Source organism: Arachis ipaensis, chromosome B03 (assembly GCF_000816755.2).
Source record: "Arachis ipaensis cultivar K30076 chromosome B03, Araip1.1, whole genome shotgun sequence".
NCBI classification, from domain to species: domain Eukaryota; kingdom Viridiplantae; phylum Streptophyta; class Magnoliopsida; order Fabales; family Fabaceae; genus Arachis; species Arachis ipaensis.
Genome location: NC_029787.2, coordinates 122,900,439 through 122,917,539, shown reverse-complemented (window position 1 = coordinate 122,917,539; position 17,101 = coordinate 122,900,439). Strand labels below are relative to the sequence as shown.

Here is a 17,101-nt window from a genome sequence, read left to right as displayed (position 1 = left end):
TCGAATTATTTAATATTTATCACTTCAATTTTCCGAATTATTGTAGATTCTATCTTTAACATTTTTTTTTATCTCTTCTAAAGTTCTAATGTGATTATGAAGAATGTAATGGGACATGGGAGCAGTTGGGGTTAATAGACTTAAGAGAATGGTCCCCAATCTACGATTGGTCCTTCCTGATATGGTTACTTACTACTTGTGGCAATTTATGTATTAGCATTACTGCAAGCCAGCTTTGCTTACAGATTTTTCCTATTCTTTCACATCATTTCATGCTCCTTACGTTTTGTTTTGTTTTGTATGATGCATTCCTCCATTGCTTTTTCCCTTTAGTTTTTACTTGGTTTCTTCATAGCAAGACAAAAAGCCTTTGCTTTAGTTGGTAACACTACAACTACAAGCCATGGGTTACACCAACATCCATAGTAATTTACGTTCTCTTTGTTACAATAATTTTTATTCATATGAAATAAATCATGTTTTGTTTTTTGGTTTTTAGTCATCCAATAAAGTCAATTTGTTGCCTGAATGCAGCCAAAAACATTGTACTATACTTTTTAAATTGCAGCAGTGATTTATTTCCTTTTCTGTCAGTTCTGTACCACAATTGCACCAACTACAAGCCATCAAGATTATAGAAACACCATACATAGTAGGCCGGAGGGTGAAAACAACACGCCACAGAGAAGCATTTTCATGAGAGCAAGTGTGTGGTAGTGAGTAAAATGATGTGCTGTTAAAAATTGATCACGCAATGCATTGATTTTATTTGTCATATGTAGCAGAGAACTAGAGAAGTACGGAATAATTTTGAATCTCAATTGACAAGGGGATGCCACTTACTTATTTGACTCTCCGATTAGTAATTACTAACGTACTTCGACATATCCATTGTTCACATTATTTAATATTCTCATTGTCTACTAATACTTTTTTTTATTAATTAATTAATAATTATTTCAAATTTTGAAATTTTAAAAAATAAGGATTTCAAATTAATCCAAATCAGTTACATACTTACATTCATTATCACGCTAACCTCCATCTATTCGCAAACTCTGGTCTGTAGAGTAACCTAGCCGCTGCTTCACTTTCCCACTCTCCGGTCAGACGCCACCCAGACTCCAGCCGCCACCGCCTAGCCCTCAACCGATGCCGCCCAGCCTCTCCGTGCTCGTTCGATCGCGCCGCACAAGCCCCGGACAACCTCCTTCGCGCTGCCCCACCGCCACCGGCCGTGCAGCCTCCTCCGCAGCCCACTGCCGCCCAGACCCCAGCCAAACAAGCACACGATCACCAACTCAACTGAAACGATCATTAAATTATTGTGCAAAACAACCATCCGTATACGTGGTAAAATAATCTTCCGTCTTATAAGAAATGAAAATCGAACATCTAAAGTCATTAGGTAAAATAATCATCCGTCTGAAGTGAAAATCAAACATCCAAAGCCAGTAGAACATCTGTGCCGACTAACGTAATGCCCGGACAGACCAAACCAAATTCAAAAAATATATAATCCAACATGGTAACAAAATAAGAAATCAGCAATAAACAAGGGTTCTTATCTTCCATAGCAGTCCAAGAAACCAAACCTGAAGCTTGCTGAAGATTGGAGGCGCGTCAACGGAGACCGGGAGCTCCTCTACGATGGCCGGCGCCCAATGGTGGCGAGGGAGGGACGCGGGGTGAGGGCAGCAGCGCACGAGCACTATGAGGGAGCGAACCTGAAGCTTGCGGGCTGTTCAGCGTTGCCGTTGATGCATTCAACTGCGACGCTGTGTGCGGAAATTTGCTGGCGCAGCGACAGCGAGCGAGAGCCCTTCCGCGACGAGCGGTGTTCGACGGTAGCGCGAGGGAGGGATGCAGAATGAGGGCAGCAACGCGCGAGCATCGATAGGGGACTCACGTGAAGCCTGTGGTTGAAGCATGTGGGTAGTGCCGGATGTTCAGCTTGCAGCGAACTTGCCGGAGGTTGAGTTGCAACGCCGACAGTATGATTCCTGGAGTGTGGCTGCGTCTCGGGTCAAAAGGGGTAAGAATAGGATGGTTAAAATTAGGATTGTAAAAATTAAAGTTTAGGGGGTAATTTGGGCTGGACTGTGTTTTATTTTATTGGTCCAATTTTGAAACTCATTGTTCACATTGTTCCCAAAAGTTATTGTCTACCTAGCAAAACCGTGTTTGTATTCGTACAAACACGCTCTACAATATCAAAATAAAAAATTGCAGCTTATAAAGTTATGGACCAACTTTGTTTCTCACACCAAAATCTATGGCAACTGAGCTCTTCAAGATTCTATCAATTCAGCTTCTGGTAGTCCTTTATTACCGAGCAAGTTTTGAGCAACCTTCAAACACGAAAGGTATTCCTTCTTTATCTCAGCGTTCTCAGGGATTGACTTATCGGCTACAAACTGCAAAAACAAGTTTTGAGTTTGTGATAAATATTCAAAATCCTTGCTTTGCAAGAGACGTGTATGTCCATTGAAGAATAGATAGTTAATTTTACCTCACTGTAAGCATGAATGCATTGAAGAAGTGACTCCTTAGCCTTGAGGTTACTTTTTCCTTCCTGCTTTGCAAAATAACACCAGAAATTATTAATGCACCTCATAAAAGTTAAATCCTTGCTTATGTACTAAGGCTTAGAATCTGACCTGAATTTCCAGCAGTTCTTGCTTTGCTACCTCCACCGACGATAAAGTATTGAATGATTGCAGCTGTGAAAAATCACAATTCTATTATAATAGACATGCATAAGAGAAGAGGAATAGTGGATGCACAACCAATAAAATACAGACCAATATGAGCAGCGCTGCTTGGGCTTCCTTTCTGGAATCTCCCGGTGCACTGTGTTTCTTCAACCTGTCTTTTTGTTTCGATACTCTATCTAAATATTGACGTGCAATCCTGAGACGGAACAAGGAATCGGAGAGAATATCAAGGAACAGCCACTAAGTTCCTCAAAGCATGAACATAGATTAATGTCACGGCCATTATCGTTGAGGGCATTATCATTAAAACCACATAGTAACAAAGAAAGGATAATTGGAATTAGAAAAAGAAACAAGCCTAAGATAATTTGATTTAGTTTTGATATTCAAAAGTAACAACTACAGGTTTACGTGTAACAAACTGATAGAAACCTTATTGAATTATGTACATGATCCTTTGCGATATCAAGCTCGGCTTTAGCTCTCTTGACATCAAATTTTTTATGTTGGCTGCTATCAAGCATAGCAACCTGTGCTAGACGAAGTAGGTTTGCACCAATCTGAAAATGAGTAGACAAAAAAATCATGGTATTATTTTACTCTTAGCCAGCATATTCATTGCAAGCATAGATGCAATAAAACAGTATCTTTGTGTATGCATCAGTTTATTGCCAGAAAATTTGGAGGAATTTGAAAGTTGAATAGAATGGAAAGTGGAAGCTACTAAAATACTTGTCAAGGAACAACAAACCTGAATATGGTCATCAGGAAGCAAGACTTTCCGCGCATTTAGACATCTGCAGGTTGAAATATAACAGGATTCCAGATATAGCGAAAGTAAATCCAAGGATATAACAAATTAATAATATTGGAATAACCTTTCAAGAAGTTCTTTTGAATCTTTTAAATTGCAAGACGCTTGCAGGGTCAGAGCTAAAGATTCAGCTGCAACAACTGTGTCCAACGAATTCCAACCCTGTATACACAATTTACATTATGTTTCTGGCAGGGACATCATACTTTTTTCAAATATAAAATTTTATTATAACATTGATCAAGATAATCAAAACTAGTTCTAAATGACAAAATAGAAAGCAAATAGGGATTAAAAATTGCCAGCCAAGGGACAACATATAGTATCCATCTATTTGGCCAGTATTAATATCTAGTGTAAAGTAATCTACAACATTTCTGTGAAAAAAACCCAACATTGGTGGTTGTTTAGCACAAAATAGAAATACCATATAATAAACTTGAGATGAGGAAATAATCCTGTTCAGCCACCATATCTACTACAGTCGTACCCACTATAACATTGCATAGATGATAAGAAAACATGATAGAAAATTCAGGCTTGCATAGGTTGTTTCTACTGGAAGTCACAAATAAGATGCAGGTATTAATTTGCCTGAATTCAACAAGAAAGGAATTAAACCAGCTCAAGTTTAATTGCATAGGTTGTTCCTTTACAGAAATTTTAATCACCATTAGTCCATTACAGAAAAAGGCAATTAGAAAGGGAATAATACAATGAGAAAGAATTTCAAAAATAAATAAATAACCTTTGACAATTCCAAAATATGCAGGATCTTCCTCTGGACCATCTCAGCTTCAGCCAGCCGATGTGATTTCAAATATATCTTAAACAATATAGCAAAAATATATCAATCAGACAATTAAAACCCTAAATTTAACAGCCAGAAAGTTGGAAAAAGCACACTTTCAAGATAGAAAATGCACAGAATCAATATCAATTTACTTTATATTCTCAATTTAATTATAAAGAATGCAAGGTCTTGGGACTAAGGATCTAACTCTAGAACTGCTTTGCTTGCCAAAAAAGCATCGAATGCAATGGCAACTACAAGTACCACCAGTTTCGTATCTGACAACTTATGTGGACTTTTGATTTTTTTTAAATCTAATGTCTAAATACTTGGATTGTCTGACCTGGGTCTTAAGTGCCCCCTTTTTACCAAGACTGCATAAGATTCTATTTACTTCATGTGCACTATGCGGAACCTCCCACAAAGTTGCTAAAAATTCAAGAATAGTAGTGCAATTTTTCATCCTATTGCAAAGGGCAGCCCGGTGCAAAGCATCCTGCATTTCACGGAGTAAGGGAAGGACTACATCTAAAGGGTGTAATGCAGGCAGCCCAACTATGGCTGATTCCACGGTTTAAATCCATGACTTTTGAGGGCACAGAGATAACTCAACCATTGCTCCAAGACTCCTCTTCTTTCATCCTATTTCAAAGTTCTCCTTAACCTTTCCCCCTCTAAAAACATACACTTTTTACTCTAGTAGTGTCAAGGAAGTTTTGGGAAAGAATAAGGTAAAGGAAAACCTGCGACAGATATCTAAGTCTTCTAATGCATACAAATGACTCCCCTTCGCCACCTTCCTACACAGGAAAAAGAACGTTGGCTAAAAATGAGAATATTCAAAATAACCGAATCTCACCGCTGAGGTACTTTACATTAGGAGAAAGACACACCTCTAATAACCTTATTGAGTCCTGAATGGCGGCCTCAGCATCCCTTTCTTTTCCTTGGAAATACAACACCTGAAGAAAAAATTGCAGCTTAAGATTCAGTTAAGTAGACATTTCAAGACACATCAAAGAGGGAAATTATACACCAAAAAATTACATTCAGACAAACGCCACCAGAAAACCAATAAGCACGGGAGAAGCAAGAAAAACTTGTCTACCAGAAATATCAAACATTTATTTTTAATAGAAGATCTCAAACGTTTTGTTATTGCTATTAAGTCATTCTGGAACACGGCAACGCAGCCAGACAGAACATTTAAGTTTTGAAACTTCTCCACCCACCTTTTCATTTGCAAGTCTAAATTATGGCAAAAACAGTAGTGAAAGAATTGCAAGAAGCATGTTCTATAATTAAAAACTCTTAATTCCAACTCATTTAAAGGATGGAAACTTTAACATTCAGTGGTTCCATGGTTGCAGTAGTTTTATACTCATATTTTTAATATAAGTATGCAATTTGTCATATCAAGTCATCATCTAATGCATTAAGCAGCAAATGAGTGAAATATTCTGAATATGAATACCGTTCAGTGAGTTTTACAAAATTGCCTTATCCAAATGACCTTCACAGTGAGATTTTGGATTTCCGAACCCGGAGCCCTCCCTTAAAATCTAGATTTCCCGTCTAAAGACAGTAGCAAAGGAAACAGACGAAGTACAGTGAAATGAAAAATAATTACCACTCCTAGATGATACATTGTATCTGCACATTCTGAATGGCCATATCCCAGAACACGTCTTTTTATCTGAATAAAGAGTCATATTACATGATAAACTCAAGATAACATAGAGCCTCTATTTTCAAGCACAGAAATGATGTTCAGATATAAAATTAGATGCAAAGTGATAGCAATGTACTAGGAGGAGAATATAACTGTTTCAAAATCAGAGGAAAATAACAGTCGCTGCCTGAGCACAGTAGGTCCATACCTTCAGTGCGCGCTGTTAAAAATACAATACAAAAATGAAAGAGAAAGGACGGTCAGTAGAAGTGAAAGAACACAAAGCATAGACTAAAGAGTAACAACAAGATGAACATGTCACTGCCACAAAAGGACAAAGTGGAAAATGGGAGGGGAAACAACCACATATATAATCTATGTTGAAATCTGGTTCCACTTATGAGTAAAATTGTCATCTACCCCACATATGAATCACCAAGACTGTTAAACTCAGCAGATTACCTCATAGCTAACACGAGCTTTTTCCAACTTCCGCTGTCCAAGGTAGAATTGTCCAAGGTTGTGAGCAGCAGCCCCAACCCTGCATGAGTATGGTTTCGTATTAAAGCCATCAAAGGTTAATGGAACTCACCATATCAAGGCACTAGAATCATTGGTACTATGTAACATAGCACGTGCGCAAATATATTTCATCATGAATATATAACAGCTTATACTCAATTTGGTCTACCATCAATGTAAGAAAAATTTTCCATGGAAAACAAAATTTTATCACATGTGAAAAAGGGGGATAAAAAAAATCAATTTCTTTGATGAAAAATTTAATTTGAACTATTGTTATGCAAGATTTTTATACTAACAATCATCAAGAAAATTGGCAACATCAAACACGATGCTAGCTCACAGGAAGGGAAATAAAAAATAAAGTTTAATGTCCTGTCAATTGTTTACTTCTAGTTCATAAAATGACATTGAGATGAAAAGGTTCATTAATTCCTTGAACATAATTCTATTTTCCTAAAATCTCCAGCTCCATGCAAACTAAATCATAACTTATGTTCTTTAGTTTCAGATGCATTATTGACCCCCTAGTAATGATGTCTACAAATACAGTTGAAAGAAGCATAATCTATGATGTTGCACAGCAGTAGCACTTTACCGTATATCATCTGGGCCAAAAGCTTCCTCTAATATGTCGATAGCTTCCAAGTACAATGGTTCTGCTTTGGCAAAATCCTTTTTGATCCTGTATAACTCTGCCTGAAATGAAAAATGATAGAAATAACTGAGGGGTGTGTTATCAATGTCATTTACTTTTTCAATTAACATAGAGAACCGGTACATATTAGTAGCATATTATATACAATCAATCTTTCAAGAAATTTAAGCAGTTAGAAGAGAGGGAAAATTAGATGGAGTTAAAGAAGATGTTGGTACATGTGTCATAGGAAGCTGAATATTTCAATACAACTTCAACACCACTATGCCAAATTATTCGAGATTTGACCATTTTAAGTTGTGCATCAAATGTAATCTCGTAATATAGCATTAAACCATTCTTCATATAAGAACTATGACAGATGTACCAATATTTTCTTAGTGCATATGAAAATACTTCAGCAATAAAAGGGGAATACCAAGTTAGAGGTAGTACACATCTCCTTCCCTAGTTTTATTTTGCCCTTCTCCCCTATAAAACTTCTAAATCAACAGACAACAATGATCATTTTTGAAAAAAGGTTGCATCTGACAAAAAGTATACAGGATTTATTACACAGTTCTAAAAGTAATTAAGAATAGGACAAGTATCAAGTATAGGTAAACTAACCAGGTTATTGCATGAAGATGCAACATGCGGATCTCTTGGGCCGAAACCCTCTTTAGCTTCTTGTAGAGCAGCAAGAAAAAGTTTTTCAGCTGCATCTAGTTGTCCCTGGCAGTAAATGAACATACAATAGAGGTTAGTAGAGCAGGAAAAATTTTAAATGAAGAGAACGGAAAAGAAAAACAATAGGCAGAAACTGCTTGCCTTTATGAAAAATTCCCTCGCTTCATCAGTAAATACTCTCCATTTTGCTGTATGTGTATTTGATACTATAGAACCATCCTCAACTTTTCTTAATCCAATTAAGTCATCATCTGGAGATGCTTCATTAGTTGGATCTTCTGCAAACACAGTGTTGGCACCAGTCCCTAGTACAATAGCTGCACAGAAATAGCCAATTCAGTCGTGCACAATAATTCTTTTTAGTCACCTTTCAATAGTGATAATGAGTATCATACAATTTATTAGTAATCAATGGGATCAAGTTTTCAACAAATCCTCACTGTATTAGATACCATAAAATGTTTGATGTCCACAAAAATTCATAATAATCATTAATCAAATTAAACTCCAATATAGCACCATAAGGCTAATCTTTTTCAAATGGGTAATAAAGTTACATATAACATTGCAGCTTGCAAATAATAATATTGCAACGGTTAAGCATTAGTTACAGAGGCATACCAATATGTCCAGATATAACAATCCACAGACAAGGATCCCTAAGATTCATCCTCGAGCCATTTGCTCCGGTTTGATACCAGTGGGAAAGTTTAAGTTTGCCTGGAAGAGCAACACAAAAACAATAAGACAGTATAAATGGGCATATATCATCTCTGACTTCATTTTACTAGACAATAAAAATAGTCATTTGCTCTCCATATGCAGCAGAATCAAGTAATCAACAAATGAAGATATAAAAACTAAAACTACGTAGTAGGTAATGTCTTTTTAAAAAAAAAAAAACTACAATTAAAAGATGAATCTTTTTTGGGCTAATTAGAAGCAACAAATTCCTGTTCTGTTTCCAATTCCATTAAATATCAAACCCAAATTGGACAACAAAGAAGTAGAGCCTAGAACTGGCGCAATGAAACAAAGCAGAAAAACGCAGAAAAGTTCCAAATTTGATTTGCATAATTACAAATTAGCAACGGGAAATCAACAGGAACCCATAAGAGTACAACCTTCACAATGATTGCTAGTAAGGAAGATACCACTTCTATGAAAATTGAACAATACAGGTTATGACATCAATCATAGTAAAAGGTAGAATTTTTTAAAGAAAGAAAAAAAGAAAAGTACCAGAAAATGAGAGTGGAAATGCGTTTGGGTATACACGAGATGCACAGAAGCCATGGGAAGCGGGAAAACGAAGTCTTTTGAGAAAAATGGCGGCTGCAGTACGCAGAGACATCAGCTTCACCGACGAACAACAAAAGGCAGCTGCTTCAAAATTCACTCACTTTAGTGTTGTGTCACACAGACTAGGTTCTACGTTTGGCTCTTTCTCTTTTAGAAAGGAAAAAAAAATGTTATTTGTTAGCATAATTTTATTCTTAATGAGATATTTCTTGGTAATTACTAGGGGTGTTCAAATCCAAACCAATCCAAATTAAACCGTTCATCCAATCCGATCCAAACTGAAAACCGATTAAAACCACATTAATTTGGATTTAATTGAATTCTATTTTTTGCAAACCGCCGGATTGGATCGGATTTCGGATCTACTTTTCATAACCGATCTAATACAATCCAAACCGCACAAAGTGTTATAATATTATTATTTTATTATTATATTTACAATTATACTTATAACATGTTCAATTTGCAAGAGCATGTGTGCAAATTAACTTGGGACTTCCAGTTATAAAAAAAAATTCAAGTTGATGGTCATATGTATGACATAGAATATGAGCACTTGAATTTAATTTGTGAAAAATGTAGCTGCTTTGGACATGTCACAAGAGAATATGTGAAAGAGAACAACAATGGCATTAGGAAGGAAAGCACCGTAAAGGAGAAAAATTTGCCGTCACTTTTTCCTGTAGATAACAACGAGAAAACGGTGGAAGATAGTCAAATTCCAATAAAAAATCAAAATTTATCTTTTGAATTTGGGATTAATGCCAAATCAATTCCAATTATGGAGAAGCATGGTGCAGCAGATCTTGTGCATGATAATTTGCAAGACTCACGTATGGAAAGGGATACTCGTACAAAAGAGGGTGAATGAGTTACAGTTAGTAGAAAAGGCAAGGAAAAAGTGGGTAAAGGCCACAATGTGGTGCCAAAAAAAGCCAATGTAGCAATATGCTCCAATTTGGTGAGTAAGAAATTTTCTTTTGGGTCTAATAACATGCATGCTGGATCCTCATCAAATGCAAATGTGAAGTCCTTATCAAATGCAAAGGTGGGGCCTAAGGAAAAGAAAGATCCTCCATCCACGCTTGGCTGTTTGGGAACAACTCAGGTGGCTTTCAAGGATTAGAGTACTCCCTTTTTTAAAGCAGGGTACAAAAGGCAGCGTCCTATTTCGCTTCAAAACTCACCTACTGAAGCATTGTCAATGGATTTTCGAGTACAAAAAGAGCTTGATAAAGTTAGTGCAACAACAAACTTGGAGACCCAACCTCAACAGAAGAATGATGGTTCTGCGGTGCAAGTCCATAAAGAGACACTTGGAGACAGAGGTCCATCAACGTGAGGTAGAATGATTAAACATTCCAATTATTTAATTTATTTTTTATGGATTGTGACCATTTAAATATTATTAGTTGAAATGTTAGGGGCGTCAAATAAGATGTCTCGGGTGCACTGTAAGGAGTTGGTACGAAAATTTCAACCAACTTTTTTTTATTTTGGTGGAAACTCATATTGGGTTTGAAACTATGAAAGAATTTTGGGGGAGATTAGGCTATTATCCTATAGGGATTGTAGATGCTGTTGGACACAAGGGAGGAATTTGGTTCCTCTCTGCTAATTTAAAATTTTCTTGTAAAATTCTTTGGGCTATGAATCAATGTGTAACTTTGGAAATTGATGGTGGTGGGCGAAGATGGATCTGCAGTGCGGTTTATAGCAGCCCTCAAGCCACTAATAGAGTAGAATTATGGAGTCATCTGCTTGATATTGGTTTGTGCATTCAGGACCCGTGGGTGGTGGTTAGGGATTTTAATGATATTTTGAGTGTTCATGAGGTGAAGGGGGTACTCTAGATTCTTGTGGTCTTTTTGATCTAACAACCTCTGGAAGACGGTTTACTTGGTTCCGTAAAATTCAAGGAAACAAAGATATTGCAAAAAGATTGGATGGAGCTTGCTATACTACAGAATGGCGCCTTCTTTTTCCAGAAGCTTTTGTTGAAGTTCTCAGTCGTTCCCACTCTGATCATTGTCCCCTACTTATCCGATGTCAAGGAGTTCCTATCAAGAAAGGAAACCGGCCTTTTAGATTCCAAGCGGCATGGGCAACACATCCTGATTACAAGGCCATTGTTCAGAAATCTTGGGATAGTACAGACTTTGGCATCCATAGGAAGTTGTTGGGGGTCCAAGAAGCTTCGTTGGAATTCAACTCTACGGTCTTCGGCAATATTTTTATTAAAAAAAGGGAATTGGAGGGTTATTTGAATCGTATTCAACGAAAAATGGAAGCTGACGATGATCCTATTCTGAAGCACAAAGAGGAAGAATTGAGAGTTGAGTATAATATAGTTTTGGCCCAGGAAGAATTGCTTTGGTACCAGAAGTCAAGGGATCAATGGGTTTGGTATGGTGATAGAAATACTAGCTTTTTCCATATGCAAACCATCCTTAGAAGAAAATCTAACAAGGTTCATGGGTTGCTAGTCAGTGATGGGTCTTGGTCTGATGATCCGGAAGTTTTGCAAAGGGAGGTTGTTCATTTCTTCAAAAATATTTTTTGTTCTATTGAGCCTGTTGAGGTTAATTGCATGGGAGAAATTCCTATGCCATCTCTTAGCCAGGATACTTGTGATAATTTGTCTAAACCAGTAACAATGTTGGAGGTTAAAGAAGCTCTGGATAATATGAGCTCGTTCAAAGCTCCTGGGCCGGATGGTTTTCAAGTTTTTTTCTTCAAGGAATATTGGGATGTGGTGGGTCATGAGGTATGGCGTACTATTCAGAAAGCAATCTTAGGGGAGACGTTAAGCCATTCTTTGTTGAAAACTTTGATTGTTCTTATCCCTAAGTGCGACCCTCCAACTAGATTGAAGGATTTTCGGCCAATAAGCCTTTGTAATGTAATTTATAAGCTAGTGACTAAAGTGCTGGTTAATAGATTACGACCATTTTTGGATGAGATTGTTAGCCCAACTCAGGGAGGGTTTATTAATGATAGAGGAGCACCTGATAATATTATTGTCGCCCAAGAAGTTCTTCACTTTCTTAAGCGGACAAAGTCTAGAAAATGAACGATGGCTTTTAAGATTGATTTAGAAAAGGCTTATGATAGAGTTTATTGGAATTTTCTTGAGCACACTCTTGAATCTTTTGGCTTTCCTTCTCTAATTATTCGGCTTGTAATGAATTGTGTTCAGGCCTCAAATCTTTCCATCCTTTGGAATGGGAATAGATTGGACAACTTCCAACCTCGCAGAGGGCTCAGTCAAGGAGATCAAATTTCTCTGTATTTATTTATTTTGTGCATGGAGAGATTGGCGTGCTTCATTTCCAAACAAGTTGACGAGGGTATTTAGGATGGTGTGGCTGTTTCTAGAGGGGGACCTAGAGTTTTTCACTTGATGTTTGTAGATGACCTCCTCCTTTTTTGTAAAGCAAAGAAAAGTCAAGTTCAGAATGTTGTGCACACCTTGGAGTTGTTCAATAAAGCTTCAGGTATGAAGGTTAACATTGAAAAATCTAAAGCTATTTGTTCTAGAAATATCTCTAATAGAAGGAAGGAAATATTGTCTGGTGTTTCTCATATTCCTTTTACTAGTGACCTAGGCAAATACTTGGGGGTGAACCTTAATCATCCTCGAGCTGCTAGATCTATTTTTTCGGACTCTTTAGAGAAGATCAAGAATAGGCTGGCTAGTTGGAAAGGTCGGCTCATTAACAGAGCAGGCAGGCTTTGCTTAATTAAATCTGTTGCTTCTTCTCTTCCTATTTATCATATGCAAGTGACTCTTTTTCCTACTTCGGTTTGTCAAAAGATTGATTCTGTGCTTAGACAATTCTTGTGGAAGGGAAAGGTGGGGGAGCGTTGCTTAAATTTGGTCAAGTGGAGCAAAGTTGTTACTCCAAGAAAATATGGAGGCTTGGGAATTAGAGATACTCAATGCGTAAATTTTGCTTTACTCGGAAAGCTTGTTTGGCAATTATTGCATAACAAAGATAAGCTTTGGGTAAGGATTATGTTGGCAAAATATTTATCTGGGAGTTCTTGCTTTTCACCCAAATTTTCTAATATTGTTTCAAGCACTTGGCGAGCGATTTATAAGACAATAGAAAAGCTTCGTGATGGTTTTGATTGGTGTACAGGCAGAATGTCTCAATCCTTTTGGTATCATGCTTGGCGACCATGTGGAACGCTAGCTCCTTTGGTTCCTTTTGTGGACATTTCTGATTCTCACTTGAAGTTAGAAGATGTCTGGCACCTTGTGCATTGGCGGTGGGATATTCTTTGCACAATGATTTCAGAAGAAGTTAAACTTGATTTGATGCTCTTTGATCCTATCAAGCAGGCAGGAGATAAAACAGGTTGGTTTTGGACAAACTCAAATACTCTCACCTACTCGACTAAAAGCGAGTATGAATGGCTATTGAAGAAGAAATTTGGCTGGAATGATAATGAAAATTGGCTTTAACTTTGGCGCTTGAGAATACCGGAGAAGATAAAGTGTCTGCTCTGGCTTTGCCTCAACAACGGAGTTCCCACAGCTAGTTACCGGTTTCAAAGAGGTATTTCTACTTCTGATTTTTGTTAGAGATGTTATCTTGCTCTAGAGGATATTAACCACTGCTTTAGGACTTGCCAAAAAGCTCGTCAGATTTGGATTAACTTAAATTTGGGAATGACCACTGAGGACTCTAATTTGGATTTTGTGTCTTGGATTTGTTCTAACCTCAACAAAAATGAGTTTCTCTTTGCAGCGGCCTTTTGGTGGATTTGGAGGGATAGGAACAATGACATCTTCCACCAAGATGATCCATGGAGTAAGGAGAAAATTGTTCACTTAGTTAAACATGCTGCTCGAGATTTCTCTAATGTTGTTATCAACCAAAAACATATTATTCCTTCTTCTTTGAAATATAACTGGGAACCACCTCCAATGAATGTCTGTAAAGTGAACTGCGATGCAAGCGTTTTTGAAAATGAGCAATTAGCTGGCTTTGGATGTATTATTAAAGACAGCATGGAAATTTGGATAAAAGGTTTTTCTGCCAGTATACATCTTTCTAGTGTTCTCTGTTGTGAGCTTCATGCTATTTGGAGAGGGCTTGTTATGGCTTGGGATTGCGAGTGCAAAGAGGTCATATGTGAAACTGATAATCTTGATGCGTTTCTTCTTGTTTCGCGAGGCACAACCAGTATGATTAGGAATGACTCTGATCTGCTTGACAAAATCAAAGAGATGCTCCAACGCAATTGGACAGCTACTTTAGTGCTCATCCAGCGAACAGCAAACAGAGCGGCTGATTTAATGGCTAAGACTGCTGTTTTAAACAAGCAGGTGTATCTAGAGTGGTTACTACCTCCTAATAATTTAGACATTATTATTAGAGAGGAGTACTACTCTTTTTCTTAGGTCTTTTTTCTTTGTGTTATGTTCAGTCACCAAAAAAAATTTGTTATACATTTTTCTATTATTCATGTATTATTATTATTTAATAAATATTTTATGCTCAAAATATTATTTATTTATTTATTTTAACTAACCTATAATTTTATTTCTATTGTTATGTTATCGTTGGTTTTTTAAGATATTGTGAAGACTTGTTATGTCATTGTTGATTATTTAAAATTTGATATTGAGACTTGTTCTATGTATTTAATTTTTTTTTTAAAAAACCGCAAATCCAAACCGATCCAAACTGCTTGTAATCGAATCGGATCGAATTTCCAAAAAAATTTCATCCAATCCAAACCGCACCGCACATAAATTAAGCGTTCGGATCGGATGACTTTTTCCCTTAAAACCGAACCAAACCGCACCGCGAACACCCCTAGTAATTACATTGTCCTGCGGGAATTTTTTTCAATTTTTCATAATATCTCTCCTAATAGGCGAAAAATTAATCTATTATAGATCGAAGTTCTATTTAAAAGTTTATTTTTTTTCCAAAGATAACTGTTATTCATTAATGATAAAAGAAATAACAAATGTCATCCAATTAAGGATTAGAATTAGAAGTGGGGGTCTCCCAAAAGCCACTAAACAGGCAAAGAAAAGAAATTAATTAAGATAGGAAAGGGGCCTTCATTGCTCAATACGATTCATATGTTTGCACGATCTTGGAGTTGTTCAGCAAGTTTCACCGAGTCAGCCACCACTTGTGATGCCAGTACCACTTCTTTTTCAAAAATAAACCGGTTCCTTGCTTTTCAGCAATTCCAATAGAGAATAGCTAGTAAGAAAAGCTTTCTCCTTCCTTCAACATCTGCCACTAAAGTGAAAAAAAACTCTCTCCCACCAATTGAAGAAGGAACTCGAGCCATGTCTCCGGATCTGGCCCTCGATTCCGCTATTGGTCCAGACCGCAGCTGAGAGTGGGCATCTAATCAAGCTATGGAGGATTGATTCTTCATCAGCGGAGCATCTCGGGCACACGCTAGATGTCTCTGGGAAGCGGGAGCGGAGCAACTGTAACACAGGGATCTTCTCATGCAAGCACTTCCAGAAAAAAATTGATTTTATGAGGTATCTTCATCTCCCATAATTTTTCCCAAATTTGTTATTGTTGCATGTATTGTGGCCCTTGAGTAATTGGAGCATAGTAGAAAGCATAAGCTATCTTGTAACCTGAGGCTACTTCATAGTTACCAGATTTGTTACACAGTCATATAATACTATCATCTTCATCTATTGGTACAATTGACGGGATGCGGGAGCTTATCCCTGCTGGAAAGGATTCTGTTATCAGAGTCTGGTTCCAACTTCGGTCAGCATTCAGCAAGTCCTTAACATAAAACAGGGACTGAGATAGGAGATTTTGAGACTGCTGACACAGGGACATTGAACGGGTGCGGTGGTGGAAGCCAATGGTCCTAAAAAATTCGGATATTCCTACTCGAACCAACTCTCCAAACTAGACCTTTCTCGATCACTTTTCGACCTTCTAGAATACTTCTCCAACCCCAAGAAGGTACGCTGCCCATTTCAGCATTCATAATATTTTCGTAGCAGAAATACTTGTGATAGAGTAGAATTAGGTTGTTTAACGATTCGCCAGTATTGTTTACCTAGTAAAGCCAAGTTTTGGGCTCGTAGGTCCTTTATCCCTAATCCCCCTTCCTTCTTAGCTCTTGTCATGGTATCCCATTTGATCCATGCTATTTTCCATTCGTCGCCACGCTGTCCCCACCAAAACTGGCAGAGAATGCTGTGAATTTCATTTAGTAGCGTGTCTGGTAGCCGAAAACATGATAGGGTGTAGATAGGTATAGCTTCATCAACTGCTTTTATCAGCACCTGCCTGCCACCTGAGGATAGCAAACTTCGTTTCCAGCTATGCACCTTCTTACGAAGTTTATCTTTAATTGCTCCAAATGTTTCTTTTTTTGAACGCTGAACAACTGAAGGGAGCCCGAGGTACTTATCTTGGGCTCCGATGTGGTTGATACTGAGGGTTCCTGCAATTTCCAATCTCATATGTTGAGGCGTGTTTTGATTGAAAATATAGCTGACTTCCCTAAATTAACTGTCTGGCCACTGAAACTTTTATAGTTTGCCATAAGGTCCATAATGCTTTGACTAGTTTCAGTTGAGCCCCTGCAGAAAAGGATCGAGTCATCTGTGAATAAAAGGTGATTAACAGCCAGACTTCGTCGATTAACCTGAATCCCTTTAATGAGTTTGTTTTGCTCTGCTTTATGTAGCATAAAGGATAAACCTTCAGCACAGAATAAAAAAAAGATAGGAAGATAGGAATCACCTTGATGTATACCCCTATTTGGTCTAAAAAAGCCAAACGGTTAACCTTCCACAACAACAGAGTAAGAAACAGTAGTCACTAATTCATTGATCTAGTTAATCTACTTTGAACCGAAACCCAATTTTTCCATAATATACCACAAGAAGTACCATTCAACTCTATCATACGCTTTACTCATGTCAAGTTTTATGGTC

The 17,101-nt window shown here is 37.4% G+C and overlaps 1 protein-coding gene across 3 annotated transcripts; it reads right to left on the bottom strand.

Annotated features, from left to right (window-relative positions):
* Positions 1,348 to 9,290, bottom strand: LOC107631249 (kinesin light chain 3). Of its 3 annotated transcripts, none has more exons than XM_016334629.2 (18): positions 9,088 to 9,290; positions 8,467 to 8,565; positions 7,987 to 8,162; positions 7,786 to 7,890; positions 7,117 to 7,217; positions 6,459 to 6,537; positions 6,205 to 6,216; positions 5,955 to 6,020; positions 5,218 to 5,286; positions 5,068 to 5,124; positions 4,280 to 4,357; positions 3,596 to 3,693; positions 3,469 to 3,514; positions 3,150 to 3,277; positions 2,805 to 2,913; positions 2,661 to 2,723; positions 2,513 to 2,575; positions 1,348 to 2,417 (listed from the first exon to the last, which is right to left on the bottom strand). In XM_016334629.2, exons 1-18 carry the CDS (start codon positions 9,197 to 9,199, stop codon positions 2,292 to 2,294), a joined length of 1,587 nt encoding a protein of 528 aa, XP_016190115.1. In that variant the 5' UTR covers positions 9,200 to 9,290; the 3' UTR covers positions 1,348 to 2,291. The 3 variants fall into 3 exon arrangements, with proteins under 3 accessions (XP_016190115.1, XP_020975227.1, XP_020975226.1); XM_021119568.1 differs by lacking the exon at positions 9,088 to 9,290 and adding an exon at positions 7,595 to 7,655 and having other exon boundaries at positions 8,467 to 8,571; XM_021119567.1 differs by lacking the exon at positions 5,068 to 5,124.

What these genes read in the sequence shown, in the direction of transcription:
- LOC107631249 (XM_016334629.2), bottom strand. Translation starts at nt 9,199, where the DNA reads ATGTCTCTGCGTACTGCAGCCGCCATTTTTCTCAAAAGACTTCGTTTT. An exon ending in CGAGGGAATTTTTCATAAAG is followed by an intron (nt 7,891 to 7,986) that starts GCAAGCAGTTTC and finishes ATTTACTGCCAG; the next exon opens with GGACAACTAGATGCAGCTGA. An exon ending in CATGTACATAATTCAATAAG is followed by an intron (nt 2,914 to 3,149) that starts GTTTCTATCAGT and finishes GTTCCGTCTCAG; the next exon opens with GATTGCACGTCAATATTTAG.